Source organism: Theropithecus gelada, chromosome 11 (genome assembly GCF_003255815.1).
Source record: "Theropithecus gelada isolate Dixy chromosome 11, Tgel_1.0, whole genome shotgun sequence".
In the NCBI taxonomy this organism is placed as follows: domain Eukaryota; kingdom Metazoa; phylum Chordata; class Mammalia; order Primates; family Cercopithecidae; genus Theropithecus; species Theropithecus gelada.
Window position 1 is genome coordinate 72,065,430 of NC_037679.1, and position 15,747 is coordinate 72,081,176.

The 15,747-nt window shown below is 42.5% G+C and overlaps 1 protein-coding gene across 1 annotated transcript in view; it reads left to right on the forward strand.

Annotated features, from left to right (window-relative positions):
* Positions 1 to 1,705: 1,705 nt before the first annotated feature.
* Positions 1,706 to 15,747, forward strand: part of OAS2 (2'-5'-oligoadenylate synthetase 2) — a 33,379-nt gene continuing 19,337 nt past the window's right edge. The window contains exons 1-2 of the mRNA XM_025401133.1: positions 1,706 to 2,095; positions 10,541 to 10,811. Of these exons, the coding sequence (XP_025256918.1) occupies positions 1,919 to 2,095; positions 10,541 to 10,811 (448 nt within the window). The 5' untranslated portion in view covers positions 1,706 to 1,918. The remainder of the gene's footprint in view (positions 2,096 to 10,540; positions 10,812 to 15,747) is intronic.

Below are 15,747 nucleotides of genomic sequence, written 5' to 3' on the forward strand. Positions count from 1 at the left end.
AAAAACAAAACAAAACAAAAACCTCCTAAAATGTATAAATAGCAAGAAAATGAGGGGCAAATGTGGTAAAAATATGATGGGTAAAAACTCTAAGGAAGTTCTTTGTGTGCATCTTGTAAATTTTCTCAGCATTTCAAATTACTTCAAAATAAAATGTTTTTTAAAGTAACAAATAAAGCACAGGCTTTGGGGTCAGGCGGTGTGTTAGTGTTAGAACCTAGCCCGACAACTTGCTGAGCAAATGTTTCCACCTCTCTGAGCCTCCACGTTCTCATGTGAGAAAGGAGCCTTAAGAGTACTCCTGCCCAGCCTGCCTACCTCTCGGTGTTGCAGTAGAAGTTGGATAAGGGCAGGGAAGGCCCTTAATGAGCATGAGCATTAATCGAGGTTTTCCAGAACCAACAGGGTATGTATATTTATTTTGAGGTATTTATTTTAAGGAATTGGCTCATGTGAATGTGGAGGCTGGCAAATCCAAAATCGGCAGGGTAGACTGGCAGGTGGGAGACCCAGGAAGGAGTTGCTGCTGCAAGTGGAGGCCAAGGCAGTCTGCAGCAGAATTCCCTCTTCCTTGAGCGAGCTCAGTCTTTATTCTATTGAGGCCTTCAACTGATGGAATGAGGCCCACCACCTTACAGATGATAATCCGCTTTACTCAGAAAAAAAGTCTACCAAAGTAAATGCTAACCTCATCTTAAAAAATACCTTCACAATAAGATCTAGGATAATGTTTGACCAAATATCTGGGTACCTGGGCTCAGCCAACTTGACACATAAAATTAACCATCCCAGCATGGAAGGGCCCCGGTCCCCCACCTGACATCTTGAAGATGTTTGCCTTCTCTGTGAATTATTCTTTCTGGGCCAAGGCAGCTGTCTGGGAGTTCTCTGCGAGTTTTGTTTTCAAAGCTCTGGGCATAGGAGTTGCATGTCTCTCTCCTTTCTGGCTCACACACTTGGGGCGTGTTTTCTTGCCCTTGAGGGGCTGGGCAAGTGCCTCATATGGTCCCACGGCTGTCCACAAGTGTGCTGAGAAACTGGACACACAGAGGCTCCCACCCGCTGACCACTCCGGGGCCTGTGTTTACACAGAAGCAGACCAAAACCTGAGTCCAGTTAGGTCCCTGCTTTGCTGTGTCCCTGAGCAAGTCCGTTTCCTCTCTGAGTCTCTTTCTCCTCTGCTCCTCTCCCTGAATCTGAGTTCCCCGGTCACTGAGAACAGGGGGAAAGGGACAGAGCCTCAAAAGATGACCTGTGCCCCCTGCTTCTAAGCACTTTGCAGGTATTATTTAATCATCAAGCTAATCCTATGAAAGAGCTGCCACTTTCCCCAGCTTACAGATGGGGAAATTGAGGCGCAAAGAGGGCAGGTGATGTTCCCAAGGACAGATGTCTAGCAGGTATGAAGCCCTCATAATGGGGTTCTAGAGGCTGTTTGGTTAACCTCAAGTTTTGGGGAGCCCCTGAAGGGCTGTTCACCATGCTGCAGGGGACAGGGAAAGCTTCTGAGCTTGAGTCAGTTTTGGTTTCCCTGCTGGGGTGCAGGAGTCGGTAAACCTTGCTGCAAGGGGACGGCGAAAGCCTCTGAGCTTAAGTTAGTTTTGGTTTCCCTGCTCCGGATGCAGGAGTTGGTAAACTCGTTGCAGGGGGCAGGGCAGGGCCTCTGAGCTTAAGTTAGTTTTGGTTTCCCTGCCCCGGATGCAGGAGGTGGTAGCTCACTGCAGGGGGCAGGGCAGGGCCTCTGAGCTTAAGTTAGTTTTGGTTTCCCTGCCCCGGATGCAGGAGTTGGTAGCTCGCTGCAGTAGGTGGAGAGAGGCCTCTAGACTTCAGTTTCTGTTTCCTGTCTCTGGGCAGCAGCGAGAATTCCTCTGCCTCCCACCCTGCCATTCATTGTCTTGCCGGCAGCCAGCTGAGAGCAATGGGAAATGGGGGGTCCCAGCTGTCCTCGGTGCCTGCTCAGAAGCTGGGTTGGTTTATCCAGGAATACCTGAAGCCCTACAAAGAGTGTCAGACACTGATCGACGACATGGTGAACACCATCTGTGATGTCCTGCAGGCACCCACGCAGTTCCCCCTGGTGCAAGGAGTGGCCATTGTGAGTCCAGGGCTGAGGTTGGGGCTATGGGGGGCAGGAAATTCCACAGCGGCAGCAAGGCCGAGCTACTGGGTGCTGGGCGCCTATTATGTGTGAAGCCCACACTTGGGTGGGATGTGGTATAGGAGTTTCAGGCTCTGGAGCAGGCTCTTGCTCCAGAGCTGTGTGACACTGGGCAGGCCACCTAACCTCTCTGTGCCTCAGTCTCTGAATCTGTAAAATGGGGAGAGGCATAGTACCCACTTCAGAGTATCAGAAGGCTTGAGCACATCACATTCTTAGCAAAAGACTGGCACATAGTGCTCAGTGAACTCACTGTGATTACTCACTGCCATTTTCTTCTATCCTTTCCACAGTACGGAGGAGTAAACTTATGGAGGCTAGAGAACTTTGATCAAACTATCCAGGTTGCCTTCTGGTTTCTTCGCAGCAAGGAGTGGCTTTCATCAGTTAGAAATATTTGGTTTTGTGGACACAAATCTCAGGACTGAGGCTGAAAATTCTGGACCTCTGGGGAGGAAGGGGGATTGGGGAGGTGCTAGGACCCTAGAATTGGGGGCGTGGGGGTCCTCATGGCCCAATACTACCCTCTTACCCTCCTGCACTGCTGACGTCCCTTCTCTGCTGGTGCCACACTTTTTGGTCTCTACCCCTTGCACACACCAGCTAGTGCCGCAATAAAGAAATCTAGACATGTGGTGTCCCCAGCCCTGGCCCAGGTCAGGAAGCTAAGGCAAGTTTGGTTAACAGCTGTTGTCAGAACTGGGATTTCAAGCCTGGGTAATTGACTTGAGGGCATGCATGTTTAACCACGACACTATCCTGCCTCTCAATAGTGTTAACATTTTTCCTCACTGAAGTAAAACAGAAAAACTGCCCAGATCAAAGTGTCCAGCTTGATAGGTAGCCACAAACAATGTAACTGTGTAGCCCCCACCCAGATACAGGAACAAAACATTCTCAGCGCCCCAGAACCCTGGGCCCCCAATCCAATCAATACCTCCAAACCCAAGTAGGCAATCTCCTGACTTCTAATAGCATAGACACCTTTTACCTGTTTTAAACTTTTTACGAATATAGGGTGACCAACTATCCCAGTTTGTCCAGGATTGGGGTGTTTCCTGGGATATGGGACTTTTGGTGCCAAAACTGGGAATGTAAACCAGGGTGCATGGGTGACCCTATATAAATGGCGTCATGGGCTCTGTGTGCTTTAGTGCATGGTTTCTCTGACCGAAGATGTTTATGAAATTTATGTTGTGGAGTGCAGTTGTTTATCTTTTCATTGTTGTGTCAATTCCATTGTGTGAATATACCACATTTGTCCATTCTACTGCTTTTTAGTTTTACATAATTGTACATATTTATATGGGGTACACGTGATAGTTGAACACATGGATATAATGTGAAATGATCAAGTCAGGGTAGTTAGGATATCTGTCATCTCAAACATTTATCATTTCTTTGTGTTGAGGACAGTTCAGATCTTCTCTTCTAGCTATTTTGAAATATATAATAAATTATTGTTAACTATAGTCACCCCATTGTGCTATCAAACACTAGAATTTATTCCTTCTATCTAACTGTATGTTTGTATCCATTAACCAACTTCTCTTCATTTCCTTCTCCACTCCCCAGCCTCTGGTAACTATGATCCTACTCTCTACCTCCATGAGATCAACTTTTTTTTAACTTCCACATAAGCACATGCAATAATTGTCTTTCTATGCCTGACTTATTTCATTTAACATAATGACCTATAGTTCCATCCACATTGCTGCAAATGACAGAATTCCGTTCTTTTTGTGTCTGAATAGTATTCTATCGTGTATATATATCACATTGTCTTTATCCATTCATCCGCTGATGGATATGTTGGTTGATTACATATCTTGGCTTTTGTGAATAGTACTGCAATAAACATAGGGGTACAGTTATCCCTTTTTTGGATAAATACCTAGTAGTGGGATTGCTGGATCGAATGGTAATGCCATTTTTAGTTTTTGAGAAACCTCCATACTGTTTTCCATAATGACTGTCCTAATTTAAATTCCCACCAACAGTGTGTAAGATTCCCTTTACTCCAAATTCTTGCTAGCATTTGTTATTTTTTGTCTTTTTGATAATAGCTATTCTAACTGGGGTGATATGATATCTCATTGTGGTTTTGATTTGCATTTCCCTAATGATAAGTGATGTCAAGCATTTTTTCACATACCCATTGACCATTTTGTATGTCTTCTTTTGAGAAATGTCTATTTAGTTCCTTTGCCTGCTTTTTAAATGGGATGGGTTGTTTTCTTTGCTGTTGAGTTGTTCAAGTTCCTTGTATATTCTGGATATTAAACCCTTTTTTGGAAAAATAGTTTCCAAATATTTTCTCCCATTCTACAGTTTGTCTTTTCAGTCTTGATTGTTCCCTTTGCCATGCAGAAGCTTTTCCATTTAATATAGTCCCAATTGTCTATTTTTGGTTTTGTTGCCTGTGCTTTTGAAGTCTTAGCTACAAAATATTTGCATAGACCAATATCCTGAAGCATTACTCTTCTGCTTTATTCTATTAGTTTTATTGTTTCCGGCCTTACATTTAACTCTTTAATCCATTTTTTAGTTAATTTTTTATAAGATGAGAGATGGGGGCCTCATTTCATTCGTCTGCATATGGATATCCAGTTTTCCCAACACCATTTATTGAAGAGAGTATCCTTTCCCCAATGGTGCTTTCTCAATCAGTTGACCGTAAATGTGTGGATTTGTTTCTGCGTTCTCTATTCTGTTTCTTTTGGTCTACATGTCTGCTTTTATACCAATCTCATGCTGCTTTGGTTACTATAGCTTTGTAGTATATTTTGAAGTCATGTAGTGTGATGCCTCTAGCTTTGTTCTTTTTCCTCAGTATTCTTTCAGCTATTTGAGATCTTTTGTGTTTCCATACAAATTTTAGGATGTTTTTTCTATTTCTGTGGTATTTATAAGGATTGCATTGATTCTGTAGATTGCTTTGGATAGTATGGCTATTTTAACAATATTAATTCTTCCAATCCATGAGCATGGGATGTCTTTCCATTTGCTTGTGTCATCTTCAGTTTCTTTTATCAGTATTTTGTAGTTTTCATTGTAGAGATCTTTCACCTCCTTGGTTAAATGTATTCCTAGCTATTTTTTGTTAAATACTATAAATAAGATGCTTTCTTGATTTCTTTTTAAGCTAGTTCATTATTGATGTGTAGAATATGTTGATATTTTGGTATGTTGGTATGGTGTGTTGATTTTGGTATTCTGATTTTGTATCCTGCAACTTAACCAAATTTATCAGTTCTAAGAGGTTTTCTTGGTGGAGTCTTTAGGTTTTACTGTATAGAAGATCATGTGGTATGCAAAGAGGGGCAATTTGACTTTTTCTTTTCCTATTTGGATGCCTTTTATTTCTTTATCTTGTGTGATTGCTTTGGCTAGGACTTCCAGGATAGAGGTAAAAGCCTTTCTCAATTCAGTACGATGTTAACTGTGGGTTTGTCATATATGGACTTTATTATGTTGCGGTATGTTCCTTACATGCCTAATTTGTTGAGGGTTTTTAGCATAAAGGGATGTTGAATTTTACCAAATGTTCTTCTACATCTACTGGGATAATTATATGATTTTTCCTTCATTCTGTTGATGTGATGTGCAAATGTTCAACATTTGTTGACTTGCTCATGTTGAACCATCCTTGCATCCCTGGGATAAATCCCACTTGATCATGTGTTATCTTTTTGATGTGTTACTGGATTTGGTTTGCTAGTATTTTGTTGAAGGTTTTTGTGTCTATGTTCATCAGGGATATTGGCCTGTAGTTTTCTTTTTTGTTGTGTCTTTGGTCTGGTTTTGGTATCAGGGTAATGCTGACTTCATAGAAGGAGTTAGGAATAATTCCCCGATTTTTTTGGAATAGTTTGAGAAGAATTGGTGTTAATTTTTCTTTATAAGTTTGGTAGAATTCAGCAGTAAAGCCATCTGGTCCTGGGCTATTCTTTGTTGAGGAACTTTTTATTACTGATTCAATCTCCTCACTCTATTGGTCTGTTCAGGTTTTCTGTTTCTTCCTGGATCAATCTTAGTAGGTTGTATGTGTTCAGGAATTTATCCATTTCCTCTAGGCTTTCCAATTTATTCACAATAGTTGTTCATGATAGTCTCTAATGATCCCTTGTATTTCTGTGGTATCAATCGTAATGTCTCCTTTTTTTATCCCTGATTTTATATACTTGGGTCTTCTCTCTTTTTTTAGTGTACTTAGTCTAAGTAGTGGTTCATCCATTTTGTTTATGCTTTTAAGAAACCGACTTTTCATTTTGTTAATTTTTAGCCTCTATTATGTTTAGTTCTATTCTGATTTTTATTATTTCTTTCCTTCTGCTAATTTTAGGTTTGGTTTATTCTTGCTTTTTTTGTTTGTTTTTGAGATTGATTTTTGCTTTTGTTGCCCAGGCTGGAGTGCAATGATGCGACCTCCGCTCACTGCAACCTCTGCCCCTGGGTTCAAGTGATCTCCTGCCTCAGCCTCCTGAGTAGTTGGGATTACAGGCATGCACCACCACACCCAGCTAATTTTGTATTTTTAGTAGAGACGGGATTTCACTATGTTGGTCAGGCTGGTCTCAAACTCCTGACCTCAGGTGATCCACCTGCCTCAGCCTCCCAAAGTGCTGGAATTTCAGATGCGAGCCATATGCCCAGCCTTTCTTGCTTTTCTAATTCCTTGAGATGAACTGTTAGGTTGTTTATTTGAAATTGTTCTACTTTTTTGATGTAAGCATGTATTGCTTCCAACTTTGCTGTACCCCTTAGGTTTTGGTATGTTGTGTTTCCATTTTCATTTGTTTCCAGAAATTTTTTGGTTTCCTTTTAAATTTCTTAATCAGCCCAATGGTTGTCCAGGAGCATGTTGTTTAATTTTCATGTATTTGTACAATTTCCAAAGTTCCTCTTGTTCCACTGTGATCTATATCCATTGTGGTAAGTATCCATTAAGATACTTGACAGTATTTCAATTTTTAAAAATTTGTTGAGCCTTGTTTTATAGCCTACCATAGGGTCTATCCTGGAGAACATTCCCTGTGCTGATAAGAATGTGTATTCTGTAGCTCATTAAATAATCTGTAAACATTCATTAGGTCCACTTGGACTATAATGCAGACTAAGTCCAGTATTTCTTTGTTGATTTTCTGTCTACGTGATCTGTCCACTACCAAAAGTGAGATGAAGTTCCCAGCGATTATTGTATTGAAAGCCTCTCTCTCTCTCTCTGTTTAGCTCTAATATTTGCTTTACATATCTCAGTGCTCCACTGTTGGGCGTATATATGTCTATATACATATATACACATGCTTATATTCTCTGGCTGAATTGATCTCTTGATCATTAATTATAAAATGTCCTCCTTGGCCGGGCGCGGTGGCTCAAGCCTGTAATCCCAGCACTGTGGGAGGCCGAGACGGGCGGATCACGAGGTCAGGAGATCGAGACCATCCTGGCTAACACAGTGAAACCCCGTCTCTACTAAAAAAAATACAAAAAACTAGCCGGGCGAGGTTGCGGGCGCCTGTAGTCCCAGCTACTCGGGAGGCTGAGGCAGGAGAATGGCGGGAACCCGGGAGGCGGAGCTTGCAGTGAGCTGAGATCCGGCCACTGCACTCCAGCCTGGGCGACAGAGCGAGACGCTGTCCCAAAAAAAAAAAAAAAAAAAAGACCTTCTTTGTCTCTTTTTATGTTTTTGACTTAAAGTCTACTTTGTCTGATATAAGTATAGCTACTCCTGCACACTTTTGGTTTCCATTTGCATGGAATATTTTTTCCATTCCTTCACATTCAGTCCACATGTATCTTCACAGATGCAGTGAGTTTCTTGGAGGTAGCATATAGTTGGACCTTATTTTTTATCCATTCAGCTTGTCTATATCTTTTAACTGGAGAATTTAAACTGTTGTTTAATTCAGGGTTGTAATTGATAGGTAACAACTTACTCTTGTCATTTTGTATTTGTTTTGATTGTTTTGCACATTCTTTGTTCTTTTCTTTCTCTTTATTGCCTACCTTTCCAGTTGTTGGGGGTTTTGTAATGATAACATTTGACTCCTTTCTCTTTGTCATTTGTGTATCTGCTCTACCAGTGAGTTTTATACTTTTGGGTGTTTTCACGATGGTAGACATCATCCCTTTGCTTCCAGATGTAATGCTTTCTTAAGCATTTTCTGTAGAACTAGTCTAGTGGTGATGAATTCCCTCTGTTTTTGCTTGTCCAGGAAAGGCTTTATTTCTCCTTGATTTTTGAAGGATAGCTTTGCTGGGTATAGTATTCTTGTCTCAAAGGGTTTCTTTTTTCAGCACTTTGAGTATATCATCCTATTCTCTTCTGACCTGTAAGGTTTCTCCTCAGAAATCTGCTCTTAGTCTGAGGAGGATTCCCTTATATGTGACTTTATACTTTTCTCTTGCTATTTTCAGAATTCTATCTTTGTCTTTGTCTTTTGACAGTTGGATTATAATATGCCTGGAGAAGACCTTTTTGGGTTGAATCTATTTGAGAATCTTTGAGCTTCCTGTATCTGGGTGTCTAAATCTCTTGTAAGACATGGAAAGTTTTCAGCTATTACTTCATTAAATAGATTTTCTATGCCTTTTCCCAACTCTCCTCCTAGATCTTTCCAAATTTAAATATTTGATTGCTTTATGATTACCAATATGGCACATAGGCTTTCTTCACTCATTTTTATTTCTTTTTCTCTCCTTTTTTCTGGTTGGGTTATTTCAAAAGACCTGTCTTCAAGTTCAGAAATTCTTTCTTCTCCTTGATCTAGACTATTGTTAAAGCAGTGAGTTGCATTTTTATTTTATTCATTGATTTCTTCAGTTTCAGGAATTGTTTGGTTCTTTTTAACAATATCTATCTCTTTGTTGAGTTTCTCATTCAGAGTATGAATTATTTTCCTGATTTCTTTGTATTGTTTATCTGTGTTTTCTTGTATCTTACTGAATTTCTTTAATATCATTGTTTTGAATTTTTCTTAGTCATTGCATAGATATCATTTTTTGGGGGATCTGTACTGAAGAATTATTGTGTTCCTTTGGAGGTACCATGTTTCCTTGCCTTTTCATGTTTCTGTGTCCTTACATTGATATCAGCACAGCTAATATAACAGTCACTTCTCCAATTGTATTTATTGGCTTTCATAGGGAAAGACATTTTCCTCTGCTGGGCATGGTGGCTCATGCCCATAATCCCAGTGACTCAGGAGGCTGAGGTGGGAAGATTGCTTCTGGCAGGCGTTTGAGGTTACAGTGAAATATGATTGTGCCACTACACTCCAGCCTAGGTGACAGTGCAAGACCTTGTCTCTAAAAAATTAAATAAAAATAAAATAAGAAGATGTTTTCCTGTAGATGTGTCTATAGTGTTGGTTGAATGGAGCACTTTGGCTTTGATTCTGTGTGGATACAGTTAGTGAAGCCTCCAAATGATTTCATTAGCATCAATGTTGTCTGTGAGTTCCTCAGTGTCTGACACTGTAGTTGTTAATGGAGTCTGTGGAAAGGCTGTGCTGGGAACAGGCACATCAGGCAGGCTGGTCTTCGAGCACCAGTGGTGACAACAGTGTGCCAGGCATGCTGGTCCTCAGACCCCCAGGCAGTGTATGTGGGTGCCAGTGCTGGTGTGTCCAGGTGGGCAGGGTTTCAGACTTCAAGGTAACATGTTCAGGTGCCAGTGGTAGCAGCAGTGGACTGAATAGGCAGGTCCTTGGGCCCCGAGGTGGCCTGTGTGGAAGTGGCAGCAGCAGGCCAACCTTCAGGCCCTCAAGTGGTGTACACAGGCATCATTGATGGCAAGCTGGGTAGGCTGGTCCCCAGGCCCTTGGGAGACACATGTGGTCACTGGTGGCAGGCAGAGTGGGCCCATCCTTAGACCTCTGGATGGTGTGTGCCTGTGCTGCTGGTGGTAAACAGGATGGGTCATCTCCTGGCCCCTGGGCAACACATGTGGATGCTGGTGGCAGGTGGGGCAAGCCTGTCCTCAGGTTCCCGGATGGTGCGTGCAGGTGCTGGCAGCAGGTGGGACAGTTTGACCCGCATACCCCCAGATGCGCACAGGCACCAGCAACAATGGTGGGTGGGGCAATCCTATCCTCAGGCCCTGGGACAGTAAGCACAGGTGCAAGTGGTGGCAGGTGGGGCAGTTCAATCCGTTTCTTTTGTCAATAGCCATTTGAGTCACCTCCAGCTTGGGGCTAGTATGAAAAGTGTTACTATGAGCATCCCAGTCAGGTCTTTGTGGGGCAAATGGATGCCTGCCACTCAATTTTAAGACCATTTTTGGCTTTTACTTGAGTCGAGAAATACCACTGCTTGCTAGAGATCCCTGTGACCCCAGAATCTAGAGTCTCACATCTGCTTCTTTGTCACTGGCAGGGTGGCTCCTATGGACGGAAAACAGTCTTAAGAGGCAACTCCGATGGTACTCTTGTCCTCTTCTTCAGTGACTTAAAACAATTCCAGGATCAGAAGAAAAGCCAACATGACATCCTCGATAAAACTGGGAATAAGCTGGAGTTCTGTCTGTACACGAAGTGGATGAAAGACAGTTTTGAGATTCAGAAGTCCCATGATGGGTTCACCATCCAGTTGTTCACAAAAAATCAGAGAGTCTCTTTTGAGGTGCTGGCTGCCTTCAATGCTCTGAGTAAGTATTCCTGGGTGTTGGGGGATAAAAGCCAAAGAAGGGGGTGCCAGATAGCCCCATGCAACCTCTAGGCCATGGGTGACATAGATACCACTGCTGCTTTCAAAAAACGGGAGACCATAGACCCTCAGGAGAGAAGAAGCCTTTCTACCCTGGACTCGCTCTCTTCTCTAGAACTAACTTCTCCCCCATATCCTGACTGTCTTTGGAGAAAATGTTCTGGATTCTAGAATCTAAGGCAGAGCCTTTTAAGCCATACTGTATATATAAATCACCCAGAACCTTGTTAAAATGCAGATCCTGACTCAGAAGGTCTGAGTCAGGGCCCAGGATTTCATATTTCTAGCCAGCTCCATGATGAGCTGCTAGTCCACAGATCACGCTTGCGAGTGTTGACCAGAGTCAGTGTTGGTTAGAGTGAAAGGATGAGGCAGACATCTGGGAAAAGTCCAGCTGGGGCAAGCATTTGAAGTCTGCCTTCCTACCAGGTCAAAATCAAGGCAACAACCTTCCACAGATAACTATCAAAGCTTGAGGGGTGCCTTGAACCCAACTCCTAAATCTCCAAGACCTGCCTACCTCTTGTGTCTCCTGTCTCAGCAAACATTCCCACACTCTTGCTTATTGTTAAAGTAACCTCTGCTTACCAGGCTTCTGGTTTAATAAAAGATGGCTACAATGACTCCATCTTAAAGCGAGTAGCTAGGCACTCACAAGGAACCTACAGGCTTAATACTTGGGTCTGAAAATAGCCACAGTCTAAGCTGACCACCAACTATAATTGCAGAATATTTATGGCCATACAAAACATCTCCCACTAAGCCTACAAAATGTCCAGATGTCCTAAAAGTGCAGCCCACTTAAAGTCAACATTAATGAGCAGGCTTAGGTTGAAGGATTAATGGTCATCAATACCACTGTTAAGAAGAAAGTTCTTAGCCAAATTGAATTTAATAGAGTTTAACTGAGCAGACAAATCACGAATCTAGAAGCCTCCCGAGCCAGAGTAGGTTCAGAGAGTCTTGAACACAGTCATGTGGTGGAAGAAAGATTTATGGACAGGAAAAGGAAAGTGATGTACTGAAAAAGAAAGTGAGGTACAGAAGCAGCCAGACTAGTTATAGCTCAGCATTGGCCTTATTTGAACGAGATTTGAGCAGTTGGCCACCTTTGATTGGCCAAAACTCAGTGATCGGCACAAGAGTAGGTTGCAGTCTATTTGCACATCCTTTTAGGTTATAGTTCACCATGTACAGAGAAATTTTACACCAAACTTAAAATATGTAAGGAGGCAGCTTTAGACTAAACTTGACTTAACAGCACCAATAGCCCCTACCTTTAGTGAGCACCTCTGCACATTCCAATTTTAATTATAGCTCCTTAGAGTTTCTTATAAACAAAGACACTAACAAAAAAAATGGCACATTCTTCCTTCTCCTTTCTGAGGACGCCCTACCCTGTAACAAAGTAGTTTCTAATAAATTTGCTTCTTTCACCATACTCTGTGCTTGCCTTGAATTCTTTCCTGCATGAGATCCAAGAACCCTCTCTTGGGATCTGAATCAGGACCCTCTTTTCCAGTAACGCTATCACCTGTAAACCAAAAGTATCTGAGACAGGTCTCAATCTATTTAGAAAGTGTATTTGCCAAGGTTAAGGATGTACCCATGACAGAGCCTCAGGAAGTTCTGATGACATGTGCCCAAGGTGGTCGGGGTACAGCTTGGTTGTATACGTGATATGGTTTGGCTGTGTCCCCACCCAAATCTCATCTTGAATTGTAGCTCCCACAATTCCCACATGTCATGGGTGGGACCTGGTGGGAGGTAATTGAATCATAGAGGCAGGTCTTTCCCATGCTGTTCTCATGATAATGAATAAATCTCATGAGATGTGATGGTATCATAAAGGGGAGTTCCCCTGCACAAGCTCTCTCTGGCCTGCCACCATGTAAGACGTCCCTTGCTCTTCCACCATGATTGTGAGGCCTCCCCAGCCGTGTGGAACTGTGAGTCAATCAAACCTCTTTCCTTTATAAACTACTCAGTCTCGGGTATGTCTTTATTAGCAGCATGAGAACAGACTAATACAATACATTTTAGGGAGACATGAGACATCAATCAATGCATGTAAGAGGTACATTGGTTTGGTTTGGAAAGGCAGGACAACTCAAAGTGGGGGCTTCCAGGTCATTGGTAGATTTAAAGATTTTCTGATTGGCAATTGATTGAAAGAGTTATCATCAATAGAAAGGAATGTCTGGGTTATGATGATAAGGGGTTGTAGAGACCAAAGTTTTATCATGCAGCTGAAGCCTCCAGGTAGCAGGCTTCAGAAAGAATAGATTGTAAATGTTTCTTATCAGACAAGAGCCTGTTCTATCACTAATTCCAAAAAAGAGGGAGGTATCATGAGGAATGTCCAGCTCCTCCTTCCCATCATGGCCTGAACTGGTTTTTTAGGTCAACTTTGGAATGGCTTTGCTGAGAGGAGGGGTCCATTCAGATGATTGGGGAGCTTAGAATTTTATTTTTGGTTTATACACCTAAGCCAGGATTGTATCTCCAACTCCCCCATCTCCTCACTCACAGCCCATCACTAAGTCCTTCCAGTTCTGCCTAACTTGCTCCTAAATCTGCATCATTTCTCTCCCTTCCCACTGCTACTTCCCTAATCAGCGTCACCACCAGAGATGTGGTAATGACTTCTTAATAGTCTCCCTGTCTCCTCTCTCACTCTACCCTGCAGCTGGTGCTCTCTTTCCATGCACAAATATCATCGTGTCACACACTCTGCCTCTAATAGCTTTTCATTGCATTTAGGAAGTTGACCAAAAAGGCCAAACTCTGTAAAATATTTTAAGAGGTTTTTTTTCTGAGCCAAATATGAAGACCATGACCTGTGACATAATCAGAAGTTCCTGAGAACATGTGCCTAAGATGATCAGGTTACAGCTTGATTTTTATACATTTTAGGGGGACAGAATTTACAGGGAGAAACATAAATCAGTACACATAAGGTATGCACTGGTTCAGCCTGGAAAGGCAAGATATCTCAAAGCAGGGTCTTCCAGGTCATAGGTGGTTATAAAGATTTCCTGATTAGCAGTTGGTTGAAGGAGTTCAGCTTAAGAAAAGGGGAGTTGTGGAAGACAAGTTTCTTATTATCTAGATGAAGCCTCCAGGTAGCAGACTTCAAGGAGAATAGGTGGTAAATGTCCCTTATCAGACCTTACAGGTGTCAGACTATTAGTTAAAATCTCTCCTGAATCAGGAAAAGATCGGGAAGGGGAAGGGGATTCTCCACAGAATGTTAATTTTTCCACAGGACACAGCTTTGCAGGGCCATTCCAAAATGTGTCAAAGAAATATATTTTGGGCCAGGCACGGTGGCTCACGCCTGTTATCCCAACACTTTCGGAGGCCAAGGCGGGCAGATCACCTGAGATTGGGAGTCTGAGACCAGCCTGACCAACATGGAGAAACCCTGTCTCTACTAAAACTACAAAATTAGCCAGGCGTGGTGGTGCATGCCTGTAATCCCAGCTACTTGGGAGGCTGAGGCAGGAGAATCACTTGAACCCAGGAGGCAGAAGTTGCAGTGAGCCGAAATCACACCATAGCACTCGAGCCTGGGCAACAAGAGTGAAACTCCATCCGAAAAAAAAAAAGAAATATATTTTGGGGTAAAATATTTTTTATTTCCTTTAGGGCCTGTTATCTGTCAGGCAATGCCAGAGTTAAGTTGGAATTTGGTGTCATACTGCTACAAAGAGTCTGTTCTGTCAGTCTTGGGATCTCTATTTTAATGTTAGCGTTTGTCAATTGTGCCTGAATTCCAAAGGGAGGAGAGTATAATGAGGTGTCCGAGACCTCCTTCCCATTATGACCTGAACTAGTTTTTCAGATTTCTTTGGGGGTTCCCCTTGGCCAAGAGAGGGGTTCATTCAGTAGGTTGGAAAGGCTTAGAATTTTATTTTTGGTTTACAAGGATAAGGATCCAACTCCTCAGCAGGACAGGACTTTGATGATCTGGCAGCCCCTACTGACTTACCTCTCCAGCTATACCACTCACTACCAACTAACTCTTTATGCTGCAGCCACTCTGGCCTTCCCTGAGCTCCTCAAACACACATGATGCTAGCTCAGCTTGAGACTTTGACCCATACTGTTCCTTTGCCTGAAACATACTTCCCCCAGCCTTTTATTTTTTGATACCTCCAACTCATCCTTTAAGTCCTCTGGCTCTCTACGTCTGGGTTAGATCCACTTTCCACATGCTCCAATAGCAATTTGTGCTTTCTAAATCATGAGATTTATCACCTTGCAAACCCCAAATATCTGAGACAGGTCTTAGTTAGTTTAGAAAGTTTATTTTGCCAAGGTTGAGGACGGGCACCAGTAACACAGCCTCAGGAGGTCCTGACGACTCATGCCCAAGGCGGTCAGAGCACAGTTTGGTTTTGTACATTTTAGGGAAACATGAGACATCAATCAACATATGTAAGATGAACAATGGTTCACTCCAGAAAAGCAGGACAACTCAAAGCAAAGTAGGACAACTCAAAGTGGGGAGAGGGCTTCCAGATCATATGTAGATAAGAGACCAATGGTTGCATTCCTTTGAGTTTCTGATTAACCTCTTCCAAAGGAGGCAATCAAATATGCATTTATCTAAGTGAGCAGAGGGATGACTTTGAATAGAATGGGAGGCAGGTTTGTCCTGAGAAGTTCCCAGCTTGACTTTTCCCTTTAACTGCGTGATTTTGGGGCCCCAAGATTTACTTTCCTTTCACAACTTACATGGAAATAATTTATTTAGCTTTCTCCTCTCCTAGACTATAAGCTCCATGAGGACAGGTATCATGAGTATCTTGTTCTTCTATGATCTCTAGTACAATGTTCACCATTAATAATAGTTGTTGGATGGATGGATG